Source organism: Anastrepha obliqua, chromosome 4, assembly GCF_027943255.1.
Source record: "Anastrepha obliqua isolate idAnaObli1 chromosome 4, idAnaObli1_1.0, whole genome shotgun sequence".
NCBI classification, from domain to species: domain Eukaryota; kingdom Metazoa; phylum Arthropoda; class Insecta; order Diptera; family Tephritidae; genus Anastrepha; species Anastrepha obliqua.
In genome coordinates, this window is record NC_072895.1 from 10,860,848 (window position 1) to 10,881,937 (window position 21,090).

Genomic DNA, 21,090 nt, shown 5'->3' on the forward strand with positions numbered 1-21,090 from the left:
AAAGCAAGCAGAAAGCCACGCAAACACACACCCACACACACAAACACTACTCTGAAAGGGCACTCGACTATATGCACACAGCTGCGGTACTGTTTAATCACTTTGTACGTGTTCTTGCATGTGTATGTGTGTGCTCTTGTTTATACCACTTAAGTGCGTCAGGCCATTATCAACAGCATCAAGTGCCCAAAGGATGTGACCGTCATTTTCATTTCATCCAACTTTGACTGACTTTTGATGGATTAGATGATTTTATTTGTTTTAAGCGACACATTGAGCATCAGACCGGCCACTTGTCAGTTTTTAATGCACTCGTACAATAATTAAATATTTTTGTGTTTTTGGGAAATTTTCTTGTTTAGCCGGTTGCATTTCGGCGTGAGTGCATTTTATTGCTGCAAGTTGCTTATAATTCCATTTAACCAACAAACAGCTGCCAATATTACATTCAGCCCACGAGTTAAGGGTCTTAGGAATATATAGAGAAATGCCCGATAGTCCCTTTCTAATCGGGTACGCAGACGACATCGCAGCAGTCAACACAGCACGAAACCTTGAGGAAGCTCGTAGAAAACTGAACCAAGTAATGATATGAGCACAAACGTGGATAGATTTACATGACCTTCAATTAGCCACAGAGAAAACGGTGCTCATACTCCTAACCAAGAACCACATCCCCTTAGAAGTTAGCATGCAAACTTGCTTAAATACGCTTACCACAAAAACAGTTCTAAAGTACCTAAGCATAAGACTGCACTCAAGACTAATCTTCTGAGCCCAAATGAAGCACTAGAGCAGCAGAGAAAGCCACTAAGATGACATCCCTACTCATTGGACTGATGGCAAACATAAGTAGGGGATCCAACACACAGGAAACGGGAAATAATGATGGCTATCAAGCTCTGCGTTCTCTTATAAGGAGCTGTCCACAGTATAGCTCAAATGCGGTAAAGGTAAAGCACCGCTGCAAGCTCTTAGCATCGGTACAACGAAAGGCCGCCCTGAGAGTTGTGCCCGCCTAGCACACAGTATCAGTGCCCGCTGTGCAAGTCCATAATAAGCGGTTTAATACCGATAGACTTACTGGTTTTTTAAAGAAAAAAGCTATGGGTATTAGGGAAGAGGGAATAGAAGAAAGAGTTAGCAAATCTGCAGCACGAGAAAACAAGTGATGAAACGATATGGCTATATCAAGGCCGCTGAATTAACGAAACACACGGCTGATGGACGCCTAGGCTTATAAAAGAGGTCGCCACATGAAACCCCACTGACTTCAACGGAGTCAATTTTTATGCAACCCAAATGCTTTTGGAGCACGGGTATTTCCAGAAATACCTGTTCAAAATGGAAAAAGCGAACATCCCACAGGCATATACGGGGATGCCGCCGAAGACGACGCTGGTTTTCAATGCATCCTTAGAAAACAAGAACATCGAATGCTGAAGAATGCGGTCGGTCACATAATCGCGAAAAGAATTCTCCGGAAGGAGAAAGGAAGATGGAACGCCATTCTGGAGTAAATCGAAAGCGGTTCCAGAGTGGGCGACAGTTTAAAACGACGGTGGGGGTTTTTAGTCCACGGATATACCATTTGCTGCGACGACAGCTGAAACCCTGCTGTCCTGAAGGACATAGGAGCATTGAGTGAAACGAAATTCCAGATAAGCTTTCCAGGAAGGGGACTGAATTGGTTTCAGAGACCTTCTACTTGGTCATCGGCATCCCCCTGACAGTTGTAAAAGGGGAACTGCACACATTACTTCTCAGGAAAGCGCAGAAAAGATGGAGCTCCATTTCTTCAGGTGCTATTTCGAAAACACTTTGGCCCCAGTACAATAAATGGAGGACTCAGAAAGTCCTGGGAACTCCACGCCATTCATCCAAACTCATAGCTGTGTTTATCGATCATTGGACGATCGGCACACACGCGGAAAAGCTAGGGTTACCATTTAACCCTCATTGCAGAAGCTGTGGGGACTTTTCAGAGAAGGAGACTGTTGAGCACTCTCTCTGTAAATGTCCGGGTTTGGCTGCTAGACGGTTAAACTCAGTGGGTGCTACTTTCTTGGATAGCCTGGGGCAGTGCGCCAACCTACATCTCATCAATCCTCTCCCTTACATCAACACCTGTGGCTGGCTGTAAATATCTGTCTGTTGGAGCTCTCATAATGGTACCAAAAGTACTTCAACAATTTCACCTTCCTTCCTTCCTAGATTTGGAATACAAAAGTCACTCCCAACTTTTAAGTTTTTTTCAAGCTCATTTCATTGCTTGAGTTGAAGTTTTGCCGACAGTTTTTACCGCCCTGACTCCTTCAGCTAAACGCATGAAAATTAACTTTGTATTGAATTTCTGAGTGTAAAGTTTTACTTTGTATAAAAACTTGAGCATCTGGAAGCTTTGGTGATAGTTTTTGCCACCTTTTCTCCTTCAGCTAAACGCATGAAAATTAATTTTGGATTAAATTTTTTAATTGTAAAATTTTACTTAATATAAAAACTTCGTTTTGAGAATCTGGATACAGCATAGAAAATATTGTCTTGATTTACCAGAAAAATGTATCAAAATTGTTCCAACAATTTTTTCGGATTTTCTTCATCTTTTTTTAAATTCAGCTAAAAATTCAGTTGAGAAATAATTGTTTTTTAATTGTATGGAGTAGGTTTCATCTTACCGCTGCTCATTTTCGTTGTGGAGTTGCAAAATAAATAAATTAATAATTAAATTATAGGGAATTTGGTATTTAAGTATGAAGAGCAAACTCGAAACTAGCTATAAATTTGAGTGCCCTGAACGCGAATTCACTGCACCAAGCAATACTCAATACTCTGCTTATGAAGCAGTCAAAGTTGAGGCTGAAATTTCAACTCACTAGCTTGTTTCAGCTTGAAGCTCAAGCCTATTTTATACATTCATTATTAGGCTTCACTATGCCATCGCTTGTTCTTGGCCTAAAGTCGCGTTTCGCATTGTGATTTTTTATTTTCTCACCATAATTTCATGAAAAATGCATTTTTTTTTATATTTTGATTAAAAGTAAGTACTAATAAGTAAGCAAAAGTGATAAGTTCTCATAGTAAAGCATAGAAATTTCGCATGCGTTTCATACTCACATTCATTTCTGTGTAGGCGTGATCAATGAAAATCAATTCGGACTCCTCGCCGCTAAGTAATACTGAGACAGCTTTTTCACCAGATTCATCATCTGTGAAAAATGAATGTTTGCACATAAACAAAGTAAATATTATTAGTTTCGCATTTCAATGCATATATAGATTTTAAATATTTCGATAATAATAACATTTGATAGTAATAAAATTGATACTGAGTATTAATGCGTTTCTCTACTAAGCAAATGAGAAATTTTGGGTCATGCGACAAAACAAGCAACAAAATTTCCAACACAAGCGATTAGTTGACAACAATGAACACATAAATGTGTGTGTGTGTATGTTAATATACGAATAAATATGTAACAAGTATGATGTATGATAATAACATATGAATAGACCAGTGAAATGAAGGGAATTGAACTTTTGAGTAGTAGATAACTATGAGATGCATTGGCGCTCGATTCAAAGGCTATGTGATTAGAAGTAATACAGAAGAGTAGTTACAGAAGAAATGTGTGTGAAATATGAGTACAGTAGGTTCTGTTTTTATGCGGCTTTTTTTTATGCGGTTTTGAAATAGTGCGGTTTTTTTTTTTAATTACAAAATGCATGTTGACCTATCGGGAATTGTACATATAAACAAGATTCTAAACCAGCTAAGCAAAAACTCATCACAGATTACATCAGAAAAGCTAACCCTACAAGTATGGAAGATATATAAAGATATAATTTTCAAAGATACAATATTTTGTTTATGCGATTTTATTTAATTATTTCAGATTCATGCGGTCTATGGAACGTATCTATAGTAATAATATGGGACTAGTGCCCTTTTTTATGCGATTTTATTACATTATTTCAGATTTATGCGGTTTTAGCGTTTGAAACGTATCTATAGTTTTACTATAGAACTAGTAGCTTTTTTTATGCTGTTTTTTTTTTATGCTGTTTCTTGCGGAACGTATCTACCGCATAAAAACAGAACCTACTGTAGTTGAATAAGAAGTAGTTATGTATGTTATTAAGAACGCACTAGCACGAATTGCCAGTGTGTAAGGTAAAACAAAAGTGTAGTGAAAGCATTTTAGTAAATATTAAATGTAGTGCACTCAGCAATTCAAAGCAATTGGAATTTGAGCAGCAAATCTGGACTTTCATTTCTCATAAATTGAAATGTTTATCTTTAGATTTAAATTTATATTTTAATCTAAAACTTTACTGCAATTGTTGATGACTTCTGCTAAATTTGACATCAAATGAAGTCCTGGGCGTATACGCAATATAAATACGTAAAATGTGGTAGGCTGGCATAGGCACAGCCATAAGCAAAAGTGAAATATTTGATTTGCTTCATTTTGATTTTCTTTCAACTTAAACAGAGTTTTGATTCTTCTTGGAATTATTTTGTCATTGAAATGTTGAAAGCACAGCACGTCAGTTCAAAGAAATTTGAAAGAGTTTCTTTGTTTGAGTAAAATATTAGAGAAAAGTACGGCATACAAAGGATGAAATATTTTTATGAACAGAAAGTCTGTATGTGAAGTTAACAAAAGTTTGCATTAAAATTGCGTAGCTTTTGTGAAACATATTTTAAATTATGATGCAACGAAATTCATTTTTCTTTACTAGGAAATTATTTCAATTGTGAGTTTCTGTGCACTTGAATAGACACGAAAAGCATTTACCGAAAATTTTGTTGGCTACTTTTTGGTAGTATTTAAATTTATTTACTTTATTTAAAATTGCAAATTGCGCTACCATGTGGGAGTGCGTCCGTTCGAGACTCGGCAGAAAATGACAAAATGAAACGTTTTTTTCTAAAAGCGGTCGCTTCTCGGCAGCTAATGGCATCAATTCTACCATGAAACATCTTCGGATAAAAAACTTTTTGACGCTCGGAGTCGGCTTAAAACTGTAGGTCCCTCCATTTGTGGCACAACATCAAGACGCTCGCCACAAATGGTAGGAGGAGCTTGACCAACCACCTAACAGAAGTGTACGCGCCAATTATGTATTTATTTTTGATTTATCTAAAATTGTATTACGGCAGGTAGTCCAAAATGGTTTATTGGGGATAGAAATATCCACATTATTAAGGAAGTCAGAGAGAGATGTATGCAGGGCGCACGTATTGCAGGTTGCATTAGAGATGTTGTATGGTGAAACAAATATATGACCACTGAAAGCAAGACGCGTATATATTATATAAGACTGTAATAGGATCAATCCTGACCTATGGAGCCGAAGCACGAGCTGAAAAGGCAAAAGCAAAACAGCTACTGCGTACAGCTGAAATGCAAGTTCTACGATCCATCGTAGGAAAAACACGTCTTGACTGCCTTAGAAACGAGCTCATTCGCGACGAAACTGGCGTTAATGTCGTAGTGAAGTTTATAAGAACAAGAAGACGAGCTTGGAATGATCACGTTTCTAGAGCTAGTGACGACAGAATTATCCGAATAGCGAGGGACTATATACCATATGGAAAGCGCGGACCTGGAAGACCACCAAAGAGATGGCGCGAAAGCTGGATTTCGACATCAGCGGAAGGACAATAACATTTCGTCATTTTGAATTTTAATAATACTTTGTAATTTATAACTATGTAATTGTGTGAAGAAAAACAGGTGAAAACCTATAATAAAAGAATAAGAAGAAGAAGAAAATCGGGATATAGCTGATATGAAGATGTTTTAGGTAACTACCATATAGTTCTCTGAGTTTTTCGTTTATTGTACTCTTATCTTCTATGTGTTCAAATCTAATGAAATTTATCATCCAACTACAGCCATCATTGTGCGAAAATATTAAAGGGCCTAGAAATTTCAAAAAATCGATTTTTCGTTTTTTCGATATTTCGAAAGTATATAATCTTAAGAATATACTGTGAAATTTTTATGCCGAAAATCCCAATACTTTAGCTTGTACAGCCCATTAACTAGATAGAGAGCGGTCCGCGAGTTTCTGTGCCTCAAACTTTAAACTCATTTACCTCGAAGCGCCGTTTTTCGGCCTGGCGTTGACAAAAACAAAAAACACTATTCAACCGAATCGTCTGAAATTTTCATAAGTTGTTCACAACATCACTTGCTATCGCGCATACTAGAAACCTATTATTATGTCAATTATTTCGTATTTTTTGATTAAAAAACTGAAAAATACCCGATTTTTAGAGTGCCAAATTCTAAATCGCACCATTTTGTAAATTTGTTTTTTAATAATTTTTTTGGTTTTTGTGTTTCAGAAGAGCCAAAACGGACAACACCGTCCAGTTCCAATTTTTCAGGAGGGTCAAATTTAGCGCCATTTTTTAAATTAAAAAATTAAAGTTTGTTTTTCATAATAAAGCTCGAAAAATTTAAATATCGTTTTTCATTTTTGAAGTGAAACTTGTAAGGCGTCGATAGACGAGCGAGAATGGAGGTTAAAATTTCAAGGCCATGCAACGCTATGGGCATTTTCGTTCCGCGAGAGAGAAAAAAGATATAACGTAGAGGAAAAGGAGAGAGAGAGAGCTTATATATACCTTAGATACACTTTAGGCTATTTTTCCTTGTGATTGCTAATTTCTAGTGAGAAATAACACTGGGTACTTTTTGGCGCTTATTTGTTGGTGCAAACTTGTAGGAAATATATTTTTGGTGCCTACTTTTTGGCGTTATATTTCCTTGTTGCCTACTGTTTGGAGCAGTTTTTGGTCCCAGTTTTTTTGGCAATTACTTTTTGGCGTTTTATTTCCCTGGTGCCCACTGTTAGGGGCGTTTTTTGGTCCCAATTTTTTTGGCGTTTTTTTTTTTGGTGCCTACTTTTTGCCGCTTATTTCCCTTTCCTGGCTAGTGCTTGTGCGTACTATAAAGTGTTATCCATTCCGGCGTCGGATTTATTGGTATTGTCTTGCGGTAATTTGTGCCGTTACTGCGGTCCAGAAATCGCTGTGTTTGTGCGTGTGATAAACGCTCGGAATAGTGCGCGTTGTTGCCACGGTTTATGTCCGGCGTTTACCTACACCGGTCGACGCTTCTCCGTTTTTTGTAATTTTTGTCTATTTGTATTCTCTGCAAATGTTGTGAATTTACTTAGATATATATTCTTTCTCTCTCTCTCTCATGCTTTCTCGGGTCCCTCCCTCTTTCTTTGTCTGCCTTGAAAGTTTCACTTCTGTTATGTTCACTACGCTACACGCTCTGTTTTTTATTGTAAAAAAGATTTTCTGAAAACACCCTAAATTTTCGAGCTCTAGACTACCGGGACCGCTTAACTAAAAGAACACAAAATAGTGAATAGTTTTCAGTTCCATCATCATTTGCGCTGATTTTTGAATCATTGGGCTATGGAAGTTAGCTCAAAATATAAGCATATTGTGGGATGTTTTTCTCAGCGAGACAGTGAAATGAATAAAATTACTGAGAAATTCTGTCATGAATCACACAATCTTCTCAGAGTAACATAAAAGAAATGGCTGCTGGTCAGCCTTTTTTAAAAAAGCCTGTTTTTTTGTACCTCGAAGAATTTTAAGCCCAGTGAGCGGTTTGTGTGTAAATGAAGCAAAAATAAAATAGTGATGAATAAGGAAAGAATGAAATAAAATAAAAATAGATAAAATAAATGAAATAGTCTCATAGGAGTTAAATAAAACCCTCTCATAGGTGGAAATGATGAACCATGACAGTTGCAAGAAGAATATTTGGTTTCAGAGCTCTGCGAATTCAGTTACGCTTTTAGAGACGTAGACTAGTTAGATGCGAGGCATTAAGTAATTGGGATCAGGAGTACATGAAGTGATGAGAAAATTGGGTGCAAGATGAAGCATTGAAAATAAATGCATAGTACTGGTTTCTGGCTAAATTTTGGGCTTGAGATGAGTTTCTTATACTCCTTAGAAGGTCTTGAATGGATGGGTGAAATATGGTAAATCATCTCATATTTATATTGGAAAAAAATAAAGATATGCAAAATGACTAACTTCCCCGCTCACAGCTAAGATACCGAGTTTTAGTGCGAAGTAATATACAAATTTTAAAAAAGTTACTTTACTCTGATGACCACAATAATGGTTTGAAAATAGTATCTTTAAGTTGATGTCTCCATAAAAGTTGATGTCTTCATAAAAGCTTTTTATGATATAGATATCTTTAGGATTTCGTACCATTAATAAACGATTATTAATATAAAATAAATGCGTCCGGCTGCTTTGAAACTGGACCCACAAAAATCCTACCATTATTACTATCGTTACTCACACTTACAAAAAGGCACACAAAACTCAATGAAGTGTTTAGTAAAATGGTCGGCAACGAGATAAAAATAAATGATAATAGTCAGAAGAACCAATGAGTTGGATAGCCGGAAAGCAGCTTTAGTTGCCCCAATGAAGGCACTGCAGATGAGAAAAAAAAGGCAATCAGAGAATGGAAGAATTTCACATAAAATGAAAATGGCTTGAAGGAGTTAACGAGCGTGTGGGCGATGCTTCAATTAAAGTGCATTGAGCGGTTTGTGGGTAAATGAAGTAAAAATAGGAATAAAAAGGAAAAAATAAAAAATTAAATTAATATAAATAGAAAAAATAAATATAAAAAACAGGTAAATAAAAGACGCGCATATGTGAAAATAAGCAGCTGGCATAGCCGAATTATAGTTGAATGAAAATATTTACTAAGTAGAAAATTCGACCTTAAAGAAAGAATAGTGGTGCAACAGGAAAATAAAGTTTTCTGCAATTATAGAAATGCGCCTATTAAGTGATAGCTAAATATTAACTACTCGTACTCGAATGAAACGAAAAGGCAGACTTTTATGCCAAAGGAGAAGTCCACGAAACAGTGAAGCACCAATTTTAAGCATTAGGTCATAAGCTATACAGAATCCTGGGCGCGTACCTATAAAAGCATTAAGACTTATAGAAGCTCCATCGATTTCTTGCCATACTAAAATTGAGAACTTTTTTTTCCTGTTCACTCCTCTCGGGAGCATAGGGCCTCAACAAGCCTCTGCCATCGTATACGGTTTTGTGGTGTTGTTTTTGTACCGTCCCATGAGATGTCGGCATCTGCTAGTTCACGCAGCATCGACCTTCTCCAAGTGTTATTTGGTCGACCGCAACCTCTGCGTCCTTGCTCGTTCCAGTCCAGTCCATTCTCGTAATGCTATCTGGTGGGTTTTTCAACATGTGAGAAGTGGCCATCGACACTTTCTGCGTTTGATTTGCCTAATGATTGGTTCCTCATTCGTTAATTTCGACAGTGCGTCGTTACTGATGGTGTTTGACCAGAATATTCTGCAAATAATGCGGAGGCATTTGTTGATGAAGGATTCTAGCCTCTGTGTGATGGTGTTAGAGACCGGCCATAAGAACTTAGGGGTTGCACAATAGATCAAATAGATCTGATAATAGCGCCTAAAAGGCCTTAGTCTAACCAGTGCAAGCGTTACCATTACCAAGCCGAAAAAAAATTGAACCAAATCATTGTTAAGTGTCAAGCCAGCTAACAAAAAAAAAGCGGAGGAGCATGCCAAAATTCTCGAGTGAAGTAAATATACAGCCGAAAAATTCAATAATATTGTAGGAACTGTGGAAAAATACTTAAATGCTTATGGAGTAGTGCTTTTGTGTACTCAATAAAGCCGGATATCAGCACCGAAGTTGTTCACCGGTAGTCTGCTCTCTTTCATCTCTGCAGCTTCTACTATATGCAGCTGAATTTGGCACAATGCCTAGCAAAAGATTCACAACTCGAATCGTTCTGAGCAGGAATATGTCCTACTTATACTCTTAGTGTTGCTAGTTATATTGGCTCAAGAAATAGACATTGCAGCTGCACACGAGTATAAGGAATACAATAAAAGGCGGGTCAGATTTGGCTATAGCAGCGGTAAGAGCGTATTTATAAGCAGTGTTTTCCTTTAGCCTAAGTAAGATAACTTAGGTTGGAAAGATAATAAAACTTAAGAAGCTTAATGCTTATGCTTGAGCTAAAAGAAAAATGAGCTGTAGTTTGCAGTATGCCAATCACTATTTATGACAAAGTTGTGTCATGTGGAAGAGCTTCGAAAATTTTGAAAAAAGGTGATAGGGCGCTACTTCTCCACGTAGTTATACTCGTAGGTAGGTGGGTATAGTGGTTGTCGGTTGACACACCTAGACCTGCTGTAGGCCCATTGTGATACCACCGGAGATGTCCCATCTCCACACTCTCGATTGTTCTCATTGAACCAACCTGTGGCTTTGATATATCTAACAAGACATGTTATTTTTATATTGGCTACTTCTGCCAAGTCATTCAGGGAATTTTTTCCTAAAATATTGAAGCTTCTTCTATCCAGAGACATACACATGCATAGAAAGTGTCCTATAGTCTCTTCTTCTTCAACGCCGTTACAGCTTCAACAATAGTCGTTATAGGCAAGCCTGCCAATCAGATAATTCGCTATTAGGACACCGAGAAGATTTCTCATTTCCTTCCTGTTCAGTTTCAACAGTCGGTTTGTGCGGCCCATGTTCCATTCTGGCTACGTGATCCTACTTGTTGCACAGGTCAGAGACTGAGTTCATAGCCTGTTGGCAGCTCTTATATATAGTGTGTTTGTCTATAAGCATCTTACAAGTTGCTAAAGGTATAATAGGTATGTTCGCTGTGTCTGGTTGGATCGGTAATGTGGTACCCAATCTCGCTAGTTCATCAGGTTTATTACAAAGTACTGTGGTAGTTCTGTCAACGTTCCCACGACATTCGGTTCTACGTTACCGGAACGACACGGATTTATATCCTGTCAAAACGTCTATACATTCTTTTACTGTCTTCGAGTTAATATTAGTTGATTTAAAGCTTTCAGGGCCGATTGCCTATCTGAATATATGCTTATATCTCTTGTGGTGAGAACACTTTTATTTAGGGCTAGCAGGCCTTCCCTGATAGTCAGAATTTCAGTTTGAAGTACACTACAGTGATCCGGTAGCCGGAATGAGATGTTGGCATTCATTCCTTAAGAATGAAGGCCTCCTCCTACTTGTGCATTTAGCTTGGAACCATCAGTATAGACGCTGATTGTTGTGGTAAGGGGTGTGTTTACTTGCAGTTCTGAAATTTGAAATTTGAAAAGGTCGAGCCAAGGAGCACCAGGAGATTTGGTGGCTCCTAAAACACTCAGGCTAAAGAGCCCATTGTATTTAAAGCTCTGGATTGGGGGTAGATAGTCAAGGAGGGAAGGAGAAAAGTATCAGAGAAAGAGATAGAAAAGAATAGAGACAGAGTTTGGCAAATCTGTAAATATCCTCTAGTTTTAGAGAACGAATATTACTCATTCTCATGACATCGGAACCCAATACTCGTAGCCGTGCTCTAGCAAAGGCAGGACACTCACAGAGAAAGTGCTCAATGCTATGATGACAGGATGACAGGCATACCGGCTTCTCGACCCCATGGGTTGTGTCCTGTAATGATGCCGACGATCAACCGAATGTCTTTCCTAGCAGCTCTACTGATTTTGTTGTTTGATGTAAGAAGGGGTATTCGTCTAGAATTCTTGTGTGTCCCCCTCTGTTAGTGGCTAAGTTTGAAGATACTCTTAATCTAAGTGCGGATTTCGTCGCCAGCTGTTTGCTGTAGGCCTCAATCGGTAATAAGTGCAACATGACATTCAACGCTGCCGTGGGCGTAGTCTTTAGTGCCCCGCTTATGCAGAGACTAGCACCCCTTTGAATACTTTCTAAGCGTTCTACTGTTGTTCTTTTCTCAAGTGTTGGCCACCAAACTAAAACACCGTATATCATGATAGGCCTTACCACTGCTGTATATAGCCAGTGTACTATTTTTGGGGTTAGGCCCCAATGGAAGCAACACACAATTCTTTTGCATGTATAGAGTGCTGTGGCTGCTTTTGTTACTCTATTATTAGTCGTTTGTTTCCACGAGAGCTTCTTATCTAATACTATTCCTAGGTAGCTCGCCTCTTACCCAATTGACAGTATGATTCCTTCCAGCGTAGGGGGACTTAGAACAGGTATCCTGTGTTTTCTGGTGAGCAAGATTAGTTCTGTTTTGTTGGGATTTACCCCAAGACCACTCGATACAGCCCACCGGTTTACATTGAGTTATACTCGTAAGTATCGATAGTTCTGCGAAAGCAGATAAGTTCAGCGTGCGTGGGTTTTTAGTGTCGTATGCCCAAAGACAGAGAAGCAAATCTCAAACACAGTTGGGATGTTTTAATTGTGTGTCATGTCAACAAACCAAAAAACTAACTGAAGTATGCAAGTGGTGTATGTAAATGCGCTGGCTAATTGGGATGAATGAGTTAATCAAGAATCATGCATTCAAATTATTCAAACTATTTAAAAGTGTTCTCTCTAAGATCCCTTCTAATGAAGGTAAGCAAAACAGTTTTCCGTTTTTAATTAGTTGTCTTGGCATTCTGGCGTAGGCGACAGTGTAGCGAACAGCCAACAGCGTACACCAAATGACTTCCGTTGAAATGAAGTTAAACTTGAGTCATTTTAACTATGTGATATATGACGAAAGTTAGTTACACTTGTAAAAGAGGCGAGTGAGTAAAAGCGGATTGTGGAGCAAGGAAGTTGGCGAATGCCAATGTTGCGTTGGAAGTTGTCATACACTACAATTTTACAGAAATAAATTTTGTGCGGGGCCATCACATGAGCAGTGAATGTATGGACATAAAAAACTCAGATGAATTATATATGTACACATACATACATACGTACATATACAAGTACTAAATAAGTGTCAACACAAGTGCGGCATTTTAATACAACATCTTCGGTTGTATATGTAAAAGTTTGCGAGGAATTCGAATGAGCGACAGGTAGCTGGTAGGGGCTGCGTGTGTATTGAGTGGCAAAGGAGCCAGGCGCCATAAGTGGACTACTTTGTAAGTAACGTTTCAATATTAATACAAAAGTTGTGCTGATTATATTGGATTACAAGTAGATGTTTGTGGGTGTGTTAGTGTGCAGTCTGAGGAAAAGTTTTATGTGCAAAGGCACCTCAATGTGTTGTGGGTCGGTGTATTTCCGGCCTGTGTGAATATTTGGGTATAATAAATTTAAATTTGTTTTTGTGTTTCTAAATACATAAGCGTATATGTGTGTGTGGGTGTGCGTGTTTGTTGTGCATATAGATTTATTTTAAACGACATTAGCAAATATTAAAATTCAAATTTAGAATACTCGTTGTGGTAAATTTAGCAAATATTTTTATTTTTTTATTATTTTTCTTTTTTTTTAAATACTTCTATGATATGACTTAGCTCTGATATGATTTAGCGAATATTGAAAATTTTACTTGAAAAGTAAGAAAAACGTATGTATGCATATTTATTAAGCGAAAGTTGCTTTACCGTCAGCGGGTTTTTCGATTTCTATGCGTATTTCGCATTGGCCTGTTAGAGTTGCGGAAAAAGGTGGCTGATTTAAATCTGTGTTCGTTTGTAGTAGGTTAGAGAAAATTTGTAAGCAAAAATAAGAGTGATGAATTAGTTTGCAGTTATGTTGTTGTCGTTTTTTAATATTTTTGTATAAAATTTTTCGTTTAAATTTAAAATGATTGATTGCGTTTTTTATTTTTGGTTGGTTGCAATAGGTTTGTTAATTTTTTTTTAAATATTTGTAATGAGGTTTGTTTATTTTTTTTTAATATTTGTATTGAAAAATGTTAAGTAATTAGAAGCATTATAATTTTTTTAATTAAATAATAAAATATTTATAAAATATGTATGAATGTTTAGGTAATATTTATTTATTATTAAATTTAATGTTTTTTTATTTGTAATTTTTTTATTATTAAGGCGATTTATGCAAAAATAATTTGTAGTTTTTCGTTGATTTTGGTGTTTCAATTGATACAGTTTAGATTTTTAAACAAATATGATTTTAAAATTTATTATTTGCCCATTATTTTGATAGTTGTGTATAATCAAATTTTTTTATTTTTTAAATATGTAAAATATTTTGATGAAACATTTAATTTAAAATTTAATTTAGTTTTAAAATTTATTATTTGACCGTTATATTGATAGTTGTTTATAATAAATAATTTAAATTTTTTAAATATGTAAAATATTGTGATGCAGAATTTTGTGTTTTTTTTTTTTTGCACAAGTATAAAGTATATAAGCATTTTCGTTTTCAATATATTTTAAAGTTTTTTAAAAATTTAAATGCATTTATGTAATTTTTTTAATATAGTAATTGAATTTTTTAGTTTTTTTTTGCATTTTAGTTGTTTTTATTTACATTTTTTTATTTATTTTTTAATTTTTTTTCATTTGTTCAATATTTGCATCTTTTTTGTTAAGTTTTATAATATGATTTTTATTGATTTTGTTCAACGTTGAATTTTTTATATTATTAATTTTTTTATATTTTCAAGGTTTAAGGTTTGTTAATTGTTATATGTTGTTGTTATTGATTTTGTTAATAAATGATTTTTTTTCTAGTTTTAATGATGTTTTTAATATTTGAAAAGTTTTTTTGTTAAAGTTTAAAATTTGGATTTTATCGAAATTTTTGAAGTTAAATTTTTTTTTTATTTTAGTTTAGTATTATTTAAATGTTTTATTAATTTTTGTCAAATTTTTCATTTGTACGATATTTTATTTAAATTTTGTAATATGTTTTTTATTGATTTTTGTTAATTTTTATAATTTGTTATTATGGATATTTAAATGAAAGTATTTTTTTATATATTGTATTATTTTTAGTTTTTTGGTAATTTTGTTTTAATTGATTTTGTTATTATTTTTTAATTATTGAGTTTGATTTGAGTGCATTTTATTTATTTATAATTATAAATTTTTTTTATTTTTCAAAGTACGATTGTTAATTTTATTTTTTTATTATTTTTTAAGTATTTATTTTTTTTATATTTTTTATAAAATATTGTGCGTATTATTTTTACGCAAAGCCAGACAATCTAATTTTTTATGCACAATGTAATTTAAAAAATGTTCGCCACGCATTCAGTTTAAATAAATTGTATTTTTGTGTTTGCAATAAAACACCAACCATTTTTTTCTTTTGTTATTTGTTATTGTGTTGATAGATACGCAGTTTTGTTGAAAAAATGGAAGAAAACGAGAAAATCAGTAGAAGAAGAACTTGTAAATACGCAATCGTGAAGAGAAAATGGATATTGACGTAATGTATTTTATAATTAAGCAATTTTTTGATTCTGCAGTTTATTCAACAGATTTTCTGTTCTTCGAGTAATGAGTGGAGATTTCAAATTAATTTGATCATTTGACAGTAAAAAAGTAATAAATGCGCATGATGAATACAATTTTGCAAAGCAGCAATCCCAAAAAATAGCGAAATTAAATTTGAAGAAAACAAAAAAAAAACCAAAAATAATAAAAAATCGTATAAAAACTGCGCTAAACAAAATTTAATTGGCAAAAGTACAGAGAAATTTCTTGAATTTGAATAATTCGCACAAAATAAATTCAAGTAAAACAGATTGCTTTGAGGCAAGAAGAAAATAATGAAACTAAAGCAGTAAAATTTATAAACAAAGCAAATACGCATAGACGCAATACAAATACAAAAACAAACAAGATAGTAAATAACGGCATGTTAATATTTTGGCTTGTGATTGCTAACCAGACTGGGTACAGACACAAAGGACATGCGGCAAGTGCAGCCAGCTAACAATAAATCGCTGATTTGATTTTTTTTTTTTTGTTTTCTAGCGTTTATAGTGCTGCGTCTGGCCATACACACACGTCAGTACACATACATAACTACATATAGTAGGTAGATGTATTTGTGTGCCCGACCATGTGTGGTTAAGCACACGAGGGATACTACGCAGTGGCCAGTAGCCAAGGTGTGTTTATGGACTAGGAAAATGCATAAAGTGAGCGCAAAAACAACTGAAATGTATAAATGAAGGGAAATAATCTAAAAAAAACTTAATTAAAAAAGGTATTTCTACGTATTTTATGTACCACTGTTGTCCTACATAAACTTGCACTTAAAAGAACTGCGACTTCATGCATTCAAAGTTCAATTGATCGCCGGAGGGATGGCTTATGACTGAGTAGAGTGAGGAGATTTTGTTGTACGAATTATTAAACATTGATAAGTGGCGACAGATTATCCGAGAATGATGATTTGGCGTATTATAGCGTTGATTTTTCGCTAACGCAATGAGCGTTCAAACTCATTTTCACTTTAATGACTTCGTTAATCGTCAAAATTGCCGCTTTTATTATTTGAAATTCACACTTGATTGCCGAATAAGAAATGCATCAAAAATCTGACACTATTTGCTGTGGATTCTGAGTTTGAGCACTCATTAAAGCAAAGTTCTTCCAAAAAAGTATCCCAAAAGCATGAAATTTGCATAGGGGCTTTTGCACCACGCGAGCGATGCGCATCTGCCCTACAGCTGCTACGGCGTCGATGCCCTAGCTGACACCAAATCAGTTAGTTATTCAGCGATGCGGACAGGCACACCCTGTTTAACACGACTAAGGAATTTTTTTTGTTTTTTTTTGTTTTTTTTTTTTGTTTTCCTTATTCACTCCTTTCGGGAGCATATGGCCTCAACAAGACGTTTCCATCGTATATTTCGAAGATATCTTTAAGGTTATTATATTTGCGAAGAAATTCAGGTTAGAACTGGCTGAAATATTAAGCTCGAGTACACCTGCATTTGAATGAAAACTGGAAGAGTGTACCCCACATTGGCATACAGATGGCTCGAAGACACCTGAGGCATAGGCGCTACAATACATGACCTTAAAACAAAGCGGACCATTGGCTAGTGTTTCAAGCATCTTTCGGGCAGAAGCGTATCCCGACTGTCAATTCACTGATATCAACTAAGACAGCAACCACCGGAATGAGCAAATTACCCTGCTGAGCGACAGTCAGATTGCACTGAAAGCGTTGCCAGCGTTTGAGGTGCATCCTCTCAACCCAACCGAGCTCTATCTTAGTTGTTTTTGAAGTGAAACTTCTTAAACGTCGATGGACGAGCGAGAATGGAGAGTAAAATTTCAAGGCCATGCAACGTTTTGGGCATTTTCGTTCCGCGAGAGAGAAAAAAGATATAAGGTAGAGGAAAAGGAGAGAGAGAGAGCTATACCTTATATATATCTTGGTCCCAATTTTTTTGACGTTTTTTAGTGCCTACTTTTTGGCGCTTATTCCCGTTTCCTGGCTAGCGCTTGTGCGTACTATAAAGTGCTATCCATTCCGGCGTCGAATTTATTGGTATTGCCTTGCGGTATTCTGTGCCATTACTGCGGTCCTGGAATCGCTACGTTTGTGCGGGTGATAAACGCTCGGAGTAGTGCGCGTTGTTGCCATGGTTTGTGCCTGGCGTTTACTTACACCGGTCGATTTTGTATATTTGTATTCTCTGTATATTTGTATTCTCTGCAAATGTTGTGAATTTATTTAGAAATATATTCTTTCTCTCTCTCTCTCATGCACTCTCTGTGTACTACTCTACAGCTGGGTTTCGATGAGGCACCGAGATGAGTAGAGAGCACCAATCTCATTTTCATTCATTCTTTAATTCATAATAACTTTTTATCTGGAGCCCCTCTTAGTTTTGGCTGTCCACTGTTATCAGTAAGCCACGATTGCAAATAAGTATTAACTCTAAATGCTCAATATTTTCGAAATTTAGCACAGCTCCTAATAAATATTTTTAATTGAATTTAAAATTGAAAATACTTTATCCTCGATTTATCTCAAATAAAATTGAATGCCGGCTATTTCGCATGAGTTTAGTGTCCCTAATTGCATCACGTATTTTTGAAATGTATGCACTTTGTTACTTAAAAGTAATCCGTTGAAGTGAGACAGTGTGAAATATTACAAATTTCAAATTCTCACAGCCAACGGCATACCTGCCAACGAACGCGCATACGAAATACACTCGTAAAATGCCATAAAAATGGAAAAAAAATTTTGCAAGCATTTATGTTTTTTTGCAAGTACGTTCTTTAGGAATAAAAATATGACAAAAAAATTTAATTAAAAATGAATATGAAATTAACTCACAACGGACCCATTTCGTGGTCCAAGTGCTGCTAAACCTCACCTAACCCAACTTAATATGAAATTCAAGCTAAAAGTTAAAGAAGTGAAATGTAATAAAATTCAAATATGCAAATAATAAAAAATAAATCCTTGTAAGCATTTAAAAAATATGAATGTGAGAAAGCACTAAACTTAAAACACAAATTAAATTTTAATAAATGCGCGACCAGTGCGTACGCGTAAAGAGAGAAATAGTGAATAACAAAAAAAAACAAAAAAAAAAAATGAGCGCCACAGGGTGTAACATACACAAAGTGCAAAATGGATGAAGGACTGGGTGTAGATGTGGTGTGATTTTGATAGCTCTGCGAATTGTGACTTGCCAGGGACTATGACCGATGCAAGGTTTCAAATGTAGAGTAAACATACACACGCACACATAGGAAAAATCAAGACTAGCTGATGATATACTCAAATTAAAATGTTGACATTTAAAATGAAAATCATAAAAGAAGTGGACAATCAGACAGCACAATCGGACAGACACAGACACAGAGACTGAGACAGACACATAGACAGAGACATACACAGACACAGAAACAGACACAGTCACTGGCACATCCACTATAAGTTATTACGTGATGCTAAATGCGCCTGTCACAAAAGCAGTGTAAAATCTAATTAAATAACTGCAAATGAAGCAAAAGTTATGAAATAATAAATTTACTTTCAATTTTAGTTACAATTTTATGTAAGCGATGCGCACAGAAAACAACAACAAATGAGTGGATGGGTACACTTAATAGGGTTAGTGGTAGAATTTAAGATTTCGTTCTTATGTTTAATCGAATGGTTAGTTTTTCTTTGAGTTTTATTTTAAATGTTTTTTTTTTTTTGTTTTTTGTTAGTAGTATTTTAATATTATAAACTATTCAAAGCATGTATTTGTGTACTCACCAATACTTGTGTCATAGGCATGTAAATACTCAGAAGTCATGAATTGTGAGACCAGCGAACTTTTGCCCACTGCTGGGCCGCCGAGCATGAGTACTCTGAATATGTGGAAGAAACAAAGGAAATGTTTGTAGTTTTATAAAACTAAGAAAATGGTGCTATTAAATACACTATGCAACTACATTTTTTTGTTTTAGAAATTCGAGATCACTGAGACATGCGAAAGCAAACCAAATTCAAACACAACGCGCTGTAGAGTTTTAGTAAATTACTAACTAGCCAAAGAAACGTACAAAACAATGTTTTGTTTTTCTGAAGTTTACAGCGCAAATTTCATTATTTTAATTATTAATTATTAATTTTTTATAATTTTGGATTATTAAATTTTTTGTTCTTTATTAAACAAAAAATCTGCTTCATAGGGACACGAATATATTTGCTTCCTGCCTACTTTTCACGTCTACGCTTCCGCTGAACGTTGGTTTTTTGCGCAGTTATCGAAATATTTTGGACATTGTCGTAAGTTTTTTTCAGAATTAGTTTTTTTGCTGGCTTAAGTAGATGTAAACTGAAAAATTTCGATAACAATTTTATAATTTTAGATTCATTTAATGGTAAGTGTAATATTTTGATAGAGTTTTTTAAGTGAAATAATTTCTTTTTAGTTTAGTTTCTTTGTTTTTAAGCTCAGGATATATTTAAAAAAAAATTGTTTTTGAAAAAATTTTTTTCGAAATACTTTTGTTTTCGAAAAAAAAACAATTTCCTTAAAAATCTTTAGAAAGCATTCTTTTCTGTTTTTTATAAATGGCAAACATTTTTTTGCATAAAATATATTTTTTATTTTGTAGTCGAAAATCTTATTAAAAATATTGTATAAAAATGGTAAAATAAGACTAAGATGCTCACTCTAAACAGTCTATTTTCAAGTTGGCGTTTTCAAAAAGGGCAAACAAATTTTTTTCAAACGTTTTAAGCAAAAAAAAAAAAAAAAATTTTATCGCAAAAAAAAAGTTATTTATATTTTAGCTTCAGAAATAAAAAATATATTATGGTAAATTTAGAAAATTTTCAAATAGTATTTTTACAAATTACAAAAAAAAACATTGCAAACTTTTTGAACTAAGCAAATATTTTTTTTCCTAAAATTTTTTTTTTAAATGTGTTTTAGCTCAAAATTAAAAAAATAAGTTCGTGCGGTTTTACAACAGATGGCGTAACTTGATTATTATTCCATCGATCCACATTTCCAAACATTCATTGGAGAGCTACTGTCGTAAGGCACAAACGTCAGTATAAGTTTTTTATTTGAAGCGTAAACAACAATATTTTTACCACACTTGAAAATGTCGAATTTCGTGCCAAATAATGTGTTTTTGCGGGGAATTCTTCTTCATTATTTTAATATGAAGAAAAAAGCAGCCGAAAGTCATCGTATCTTGGTGGAAGTTTATGGTGAGCATGCTCTAGCTGAGCGAACGTGCCAGAAGTGGTTTGCACGCTTTAAAAGTGGTGATTTTGGCCGCGCCGCCAAAGTTCATGGATACCGAATTGGAGGAATTGCTCGATCAAGATCCGGCTCAAACGCAAGAAGAGGTTGCAAAAACTTTGGGAGTTGATCAATCAACCATTTCCAAACGTTTAAAAGCCATGGGAATGATCCGAAATTCAAATTTCGAAAAAAACCGCACGAACTTATTCATAGACCTATTATATATTTCTATAAAAATGCTAAAATTAAATGAAAATGTTTCACATTGAAAAACGCTATATAAAAGTTTTCAACTTGTCATTTTGAAATATGATACAACAAAAACAAATTTTTCTCAAACATTTTTACCAAAAAAATTAAAATTTCTGTAAAAAATATTTTAATTATTTAAAAACTGTATTCTGCCTTAAAAAGCTAAAAAAATTTTGGAATTTTCTTTTTGGCAAATTACAAAAAAAAATTTCGAGCATTTTGAACTAATTAATTAATATTTTTGTTTCAAAAAAAAAAAAAAATA

The 21,090-nt window shown here is 34.8% G+C and overlaps 1 protein-coding gene across 2 annotated transcripts in view; it reads right to left on the reverse strand.

Annotated features, from left to right (window-relative positions):
• Positions 1–21,090, reverse strand: part of LOC129243668 (uncharacterized) — a 160,709-nt gene that overhangs the window by 23,103 nt on the left and 116,516 nt on the right. For both annotated transcript variants that reach the window (XM_054880860.1, XM_054880861.1), the window contains 2 exons: positions 19,085–19,179; positions 3,115–3,206 (listed from right to left, as the gene is read on the reverse strand). In XM_054880860.1, coding sequence (XP_054736835.1) covers positions 3,115–3,206; positions 19,085–19,179 — 187 coding nt within the window. The remainder of the gene's footprint in view (positions 1–3,114; positions 3,207–19,084; positions 19,180–21,090) is intronic.